We start from the raw sequence: 7,664 nt of genomic DNA on the forward strand, positions 1-7,664 counted from the left end.
GGGGGCAGCAGGTTATCGGCCCCTTCATGAGGTTCAACTGCATCATCGGGCCCAACGGATCAGGTAGCAGGCTGGGGGCCGGGGGGAGCTCAGCGGGCAGCTGGCTCTGCTTGTTCACTCTAGCTGTCAGGATTTAGGTTTCGTTTTGGGGGTCTCTGCCAGGTCTTTTCTGTGACCACCATGGGTCTGATGGGGTGGAAAGGGTAGCAGTGCAGGTGCAGGCCCAGGGATAGGGTCGGCATGGCTGCCCTGAGTGAGGGTGGTGATAGCTTGTCTATCGAGGAGTAGAGTTGCAGGGCTTTGTGGAGAGCAAGTAAAGACTCCTGGGCCTGCTTCAAATCTCTTTATAGGCACCTGAGGGAGAGGCAGCTCGGGCAAAGTTTTGGAAGCTTTTGATCTGCCATTGCTTCTTTAACTGAAAGTGTAGATTTTTCTAGCACAGCAGGACAGAGGTGGGGTGGATGAAGGAATTTCCATTTCTAGTTGTCTTGTCTACTCTTTCCAGCCCTTGTAGAATGAGTGGTTTGCAAACAGCACACCTTGCCTTTGCCACTCCAGTTTGTAGCTCGGTTTACTAAGGTCACATAAAGATGGTTTTACTTTAATACTCTGGGTTATAAATTGTAACAACGGAAAGTTGCTTCCTGATTTGAGTCTGTGGTCTTTGCTATATGAGTACATGCCTCTGGGAAAGAGATAGCCTTGCAGAATGGTAACTGCTTTGTAGTTTAGTCTGCAAGAGCCTTCATTTGTAGATGTGACTCTGTGGTGTTATCTTGTGAGTGCTGGAACTTTTTAAAAATTTGATTCACTTCTTCTGAAAATTTCATTCGACAAATAGGATTTTAGCTCTTATTTGCCAGAGAACTTTATCATAGGAGGTGAGGGCTGCCCTAACAAAGAGCCACAAGGATGGGCTTAGCACTTGGTCTTAGTTTCCCCTGTATTAATGATTTAGTTTATGATTTAGATTTTTAGATCCTGTTGTTTCTTCGCTTATCTAATTGAAGGGAGATCTATGAATGTAAATAACTATTACTTAGCATTATTATAATATTCCTAATCATCCTATCCCCACTGTTATGTATTGTAAAGTCTCAAAATTGTGGATACTTTTTCCAGGTACTCTTCCAGTTAAATCTGAATACATTTTCTGGTATTTTGGAGAATGAGTCAAAATATTGCTAAAGTAGCAAGATTGAAGGCAGAAAATAATTAAGCTGTCAACAGAAATGCTCAAGACTAAAATGGAAAAACAAAAAGAGGATTCAATTAAGAGAACCTTTGTCTAAGGAGTGTGATCAGAGAGCTCTGTTGCTGTGGTGAATGGATCTGGGAAAGTACTTGTGTTCTTTGGAACACTGGACTTCTAGTGAAAAAGTTCTAGTTATGGACTAGAGTGCGTATTCAGCAAAACTAAGTGACTATATTGTATAAAGGAAACTACCAAGTAAGGATTATGATGTTGCTTACTCAGTTTAAGTAATGATGTCTACAGATGCCTTCGTAAGAAAAATTTGTTCAAGAAGGCCGAACAAATAACAAATCAGTTTTATGATGATTTTTATTACAGACAGGATTATTATCTGCTGCCGGTGTGTTTTATCTTCGAAATCTATTTTTTTATTATGTGCAATATTTTTCCCTCAATGAAATACAGAATTAGAAATAGAATTAATAAATACTTTTGCATTTATGTGTATGTTTTTCAGTTAATTGTTAATCAAATGCTTCCTTTCATTTCTGCCATGTCAAAGCAATTAAAAAAAATTTTTTTAAAGGAAAATCTAACATAATGGATGCTGTTAGTTTTGTGATGTGTGAAAAGACATCTAATTTGCGAGTTAAAAGTGTTAGAGAACTTATTCACGGAGCACATGTTGGAAAACCAGTTTCTTCTACAGCTAGTGTGAAGATAGTATATTGTGAAGATGATGGGGAAGAAAAAACATTTTCAAGAATTATCCGTGGTAGGTAGTAGATTCTTTTGCACATACTTTCTGTTGTCTGATATATAAAAAACGGAGACCAAGCATTTCAGATGCCCAATACTCTTTCATATTTGGGTGGATTAAGCCCAAGAGTATTGCAATATTTATTATAGTCCTTCAGTAGCATTTTGATAGCCAAGTGTTATAATTGAAAAAACATATTTTGGCTAAGTTTAAAAATTAAACAAGTGATTAATACATGTTTTTTGGTCTGTAGATTTTCACGTGGAATATGTAGATGGTCTAGGCTCTAGGAAATGGGATCTGATACCATGCTGCAGGCACAAGCACTTATGCATCTGTCAATACCTTTGGAAGTATGCAACTAGAATTTTCATACAGAATAAAATTATTGAAATGACTAAGGAAATAATTGGAATCTATTTTCTTCTTTGAGGAAATTGCTCAATTACATTGTTCCACTAGTTTGGTTATTTTCCTATGAATTTTGTGTTGTAGCCATTTTATAGTGTGTTTTTTTTTTTCCTTTCGTCCTTTAGGTAGTTGTACTGAATTTTTTTTCAATGATAAATCTGTCAGCCGATCTACTTACATATCTGAGCTTGAAAAAGTAGGCATACTTGTAAAAGCTAGGAATTTTCTTATCTTTCAGGTGAGCATTTAAGATACTTCGTAAAGAAAATAACAGCTGCTAAGATTATTTCGTAGGAGTACACAGTTACCTGTCTCACAGAAAAGAGGGCACCCGTAGCTAATTTCAAGCCCATACATTTTTTCCTGACCTTGGTCAAGAATTACAAGGTTGCAAAATGGAAATAATGGGGTTAGGGTGTACATGAGTGCACTGGTAAGAAAGAAGGTGATCTGGAAGAAATTGAGTACTTGTGTTATTCAAAGTATATAAGAAAATGTGGGTCCCTATAAATGTATTAAATTCTAGGAGTGTTACAAATAGGAAAAGATAATTTCATCTTAAAACACTCCTATTAGTCAAGATGCTTGAAAATTTACAGCATTTTTTTGTTAAGATTGAGGGATTGAAAATCCTACTGGGTTATTAATTCACAAGTATTTACCAATATAAGGAAGAAATGCCATATACTTATAATGGATATAGTTCATACAATTGTCTTCCAGTTACTGAGGAAAATTCCTAAGGAAGAGATGATTTTTCCCTTTTATAGAAACCCTTTATATGGATTCTTATGGTGATAATAGTTTCTACCATTAGGACGTTTACCTGTTAAACAAGTAGAATAAAATCACAAAACTTGTTTCCTACTCTTTACTGAAAATGATAATTCCTTCAGATCAGTGAAGATTTGAGCATGGAAGATTTGGATGGACAAAAAACTGTGCGCTCTTTAACTCCAGGAGTTCTGTAATCTTCTGGTGCATCAATTTCAGTTGGTTTGCTTTTGAAATACTGGGGTGGCGGAATGTTAGTTTATTTTTTATTGAAAATTAGTTTCAGTTCCCTTAAAGAGTCTAACAAGATTTACTTTTGTCATTCTGATACTGCTCACTGATTTGTTCAGGTAGATTTAATTTGAACGTGTTTTTCATACATAGTATCTGACATTCTAAAATTTGTAGTGATGTCATTTAATTATTTAATTAGGTGAGGTGGCTAGGTATCACCCCTTTTGTTACTACACTTTTCCTTGGGTTTGAATATAAAAGTATTTCCATCAATTCTGTTAGCCATAAATATATAAGGAGATACATCTGTACTGTGTGCTCTTAGAGAAGAAGTTCATCATTAGAAAATGTAATGATCTACAGTGCTGCAGTTTTTTGCAATTTTTTTTTAGGGAACAATAGAATCAATTGCAATGAAGAAGCCAAAGGAGAGAACTCAACTTTTTGAACAAATCAGTAATTCATGGGAATATGCTGAAGAATATGAACGAAAAAAGAAAAAAATGCAGCAAGCAGAAGAGGATGCACAGTTTAATTATAACAAGAAAAAAAGTGTTGCAGCAGAACGTAAACAAGCAAAGATAGAGAAAGAGGAGGTAACTCAAAATTGTTCTTTTTTTGTATGTTAAGATCTCATCTTTTGCATCTTTTATGAACTTAAATGCAGATGTTCTTTAAAAAAAACCCCAAACATCTATGTTGTTTTTTATCTAGTATTTTTTCAATATGGTATAATATATAATAATTTAGTAAAATTTAAAAGGATATACAAATACATATAATAAATTCTACATAAATAAAAGTATAGATTTGCCAGCATAATTAATTTAAGTGTTGACTTACATGTCTGAGTCTTATGATTAGTGCACATTACTGGAATTATAGCTACTGGTATGTCATATTTTACATCACTTTGGACTTGAAAGTAGACTGCTAGTGATTAAAAATCCTTTTTATAAACCATGAATAAAAATTTCATGTTGGTAGGCAGAGCATTACCAGATGCTTCTCAAAGAACTGGATGAAGAAAGGATACAGCTGCAGCTTTTCCGGCTTTATCACAATGAAAAAAACATTGACTTTCTGAAAAAAAATTTGGATGAAAAGAATATGGAGGCTCGTATCAAGAAAGACTCCCTGTCTACAGAAGAAGATGCATTTAGAGCCAAGAAAAAAGTGCTTGGTGTACTAAACAGAGACCAACAGCACATGGAAAGAGAACTGAAGTATGTTTTCCAGTCAGGTTCTCTGCTGGTTGACTTAAAGCATAGTCTGCACTGGAAATTGGTTGGCAGGCGTGCGTATATGGTTAAAGCAGTTGAGTGATAGCCTAACGCTATGGAATTCGGCTTGTAGCAGTCTACTAAAGTAATAGCTAGAAATTGATTTCACCTCCACCACCATGCCCAGGTTGTCAGTAATTTCATTATATAAATATTTGTTTGCCATTAAATTTTTTAGGAGGTTATGCTGCACTTCCTACATTTCTATTTTCATTTGGATATTAAAAAAAAAAAAAATCACCTGTGGGTATGTAACCTTGCAGTTGACAACTGATTATTTGTTTACATGTGTGGTTGGGAGGAGGTTGGTGTTTGTGCGTGTGTGTGTGTTTCTGTTGTTTTGGATGTGTTTTGAGGTTGTTGATTGGGGGTTTTTGTGTGTGTGTTTGGGGTTTTTTGTGGTTTTGGTGTCTGGTGGTTTTTGGTTTTGTTTTGTTTTGTTTTTTTAGGACTCTGGAAGCATCACTGATTCAGCAGAGAGCCCTCTATATAAAAGCAAAGGAAAACACTTCCTACCAAATCAAGAAAGTAGAAATGTCTAAAAAATCTCTAAGAGACAAGGAGAAATCCTGTGATAAAGAAAAGCAGAACATTAAAGAACTAGAGAAAGAATTGAATGATATTGAGAAGGCGTGGAGAGCATTTGAGAAGAAAACGGAAGAGGAGATACTGCAGAGAGCAGCAGATATTGAGCTTGAAGAAAGTCAGGTGACTTGGAGGCCAAAAAGTACTGTTTACTAGTGAAGTCCAAAAATCCACACTGATGACAGAGGAACCATTGTTTCACCAATAACCTGTAATTTCTAAAGATAACTTTGCTGTTGAGCTCAAAACCAAAATTGTAATTGTTGTTTAGAGACTGTGTCATCAGCTGAAGAGAAATGATGATGCAGCCTCTTAGGGGAGTTGGATCTCACAGAAGTTCCAATTGTGGAATGCTTCTAGGAAGTAAATCTAAATTGCATAGAGATTTAGAATTTTACCATTGTGGAATTGGAAATGGTAAGAATCTCTCCTAGGGTGTGAAGTGCATCTTCTAAGCAATGTGAGAAGTTACCTTACTAGAGGAAGCAGTGAACTTTTAGTGAACAAGGAGTTGAAGAGTTTGATGGAAACTTCAGAAGAGTTGTACACAGGGACTGTAATCTGTGGATTAGGATTACACTTACATATAATTATCCATGGTTAGGTTGTTCTCTGTGGTTTGGTGTTTGTTTTTTTCCTGTTCTTCATGGAAGTCCACATCGTCTATTGTGGGAGGATAGGATAGAAAACATTCAGTAGGTTCTCGGGATGAGAGGGGAATTTTTGAAAAATGGCTTGTCAGCTGAGGTGCAGAAGTACATCTTCAGTTAGGAAAAAACAAGATGACAACAAAAATGCCATCAAGACTTGGTAGCATACATACCATCTACTGTGGGTCAGAATGTAAAACTGAGGTAGCTTATTTGTGAGCTATTTTAAGTTGTTTTAGAAGGAAAGGACTGCATCACTTTCCAGTAAATTACATTTGAAGAAGCTATCTTTGCAACTATATGACCAGAAACACTTTTAAAACTAAGCGCTTCTTTTCTCCACTATCTCTTCCGTAGAATAGTTTCTGATCAATTAATGGAGAACCTGCAGGCTTGTTCTTTTAGCTTGTGAATCTTCCTACTCTGCACTTCAGAGGAATTTGGTCAGTCATAACTTTGCAGGATTGTTTAAAATGTTGTTTCAGCTGTTCGCCTTACAAAAAAAAATTGATAGCATGAGAATGCTCTAATTACAAATACCAAAACCTGCACTAATTTTGGACTGTATAAAACTTCAGTGTTAACCTGAAGGTTGACTGTGAAGTACTGTAAACTTTATAAACTTTCCTGAAAAATAAGAGTCATTAGAAGTCTAAAACAAGACTGTAGGCAAGAACTATTAAGCTTTGGGTTGACTCTTCCTCTAATAAAATCTAACTTCTTATAATGTAGTTAGTAGCCAGCAAAGTCTTCTGGCAAATTGGGTGGTTTTCATAATCTTAATTTTGATAAAGTAGGCAATTACTGATTGAGGCTTGTAACAACATGAGTCTTTCCACTTTCAGTGGATGAATTTTTTTTTATGTTATTTGTCCAGTTGGAGCGCTATAAAGAGCTAAAGGAAATAGCAAGAAAGAAAGTAGCTACACTAGCCCAGCAGCTAAAAAACCTTCGTTGGGAGGAAAAAGCAGATCAAGAAAGGCTGAAACTTAATCGGAGGAAAAAAAAAGAAGTTGAGGTATTTGTATCAAGTTAGAATTATGTTTTGAGGAGAAAAATGTTTCTCTACCCCTCCTGTTGGTATAAACATCTATATAAAAGTGTTAAATGCTTTGACATAAACATTGTGAGTGTTAGTTCAGTTTTCATATTGCAACAGGTTTAGCAAAATGGCTTTTAAATTTGTTCAGAGAATAGTTGTATGGGCTGGCACTGAGGATTTGGTTCTGAAAGCTTTTGGCTTTAATATTTTAGTTAATCAGAACATAGGGTTAACTGTAATCAGTTCCTGTTTTTGTAAGTGTGGTTTTTCTTTCTGAGATATCCTACCACTGTTGTCTATCTGTATGATACTCGCACCCTTTAGAGGTTTATTTTGATCACAGCTACTTTTTTGATGAAAAGTTTTTAAGGTCAGTTGTGTGTATGAGTGTGGTGTAGTTGGAAAAATCGCCTTGGTGTCCAGTCTTCTATTATGCTTCAGAAGCAAGGTGTTTGGTGTGAATACAGATCATTGCTATAATTTTGTTTCTGATTTCTTTTACCATTGCAAATCCAGACATGTAACAATTTTTCTGAAAGAGAACATCAGGTGTGGTGTCCAAGTCATAGTCAAAGATGTATTTTATTATTTCCCAACTCGTTGTTCAACTTCGCATGATGCTTCTGATAGAAATAGAAAGGACAGAAGCTCAGCTGATGATTTGTCTTTTCCTGGAAATATTGCCCTATTAGGTGTTTTGGATTTTTTGCCCTTCTCCCCGCCCCCCCCC

At 35.8% G+C, this 7,664-nt stretch overlaps 1 protein-coding gene across 1 annotated transcript in view; it reads left to right on the forward strand.

Moving 5' to 3' along the window:
- Positions 1 to 5: 5 nt before the first annotated feature.
- The window catches only part of SMC1B (structural maintenance of chromosomes 1B), a gene marked incomplete at its 5' end in the record, with an annotated part of 36,841 nt that continues 29,182 nt past the window's right edge, over positions 6 to 7,664 (forward strand). Inside the window, 7 exons of the mRNA XM_010290805.1 lie at positions 6 to 63; positions 1,782 to 1,970; positions 2,492 to 2,604; positions 3,767 to 3,970; positions 4,362 to 4,600; positions 5,107 to 5,365; positions 6,770 to 6,910. Coding sequence (XP_010289107.1) covers positions 6 to 63; positions 1,782 to 1,970; positions 2,492 to 2,604; positions 3,767 to 3,970; positions 4,362 to 4,600; positions 5,107 to 5,365; positions 6,770 to 6,910 — 1,203 coding nt within the window. The remainder of the gene's footprint in view (positions 64 to 1,781; positions 1,971 to 2,491; positions 2,605 to 3,766; positions 3,971 to 4,361; positions 4,601 to 5,106; positions 5,366 to 6,769; positions 6,911 to 7,664) is intronic.

The sequence above is a fragment of the Phaethon lepturus genome, unplaced genomic scaffold, assembly GCF_000687285.1.
Source record: "Phaethon lepturus isolate BGI_N335 unplaced genomic scaffold, ASM68728v1 scaffold11267, whole genome shotgun sequence".
NCBI lineage: Eukaryota > Metazoa > Chordata > Aves > Phaethontiformes > Phaethontidae > Phaethon > Phaethon lepturus.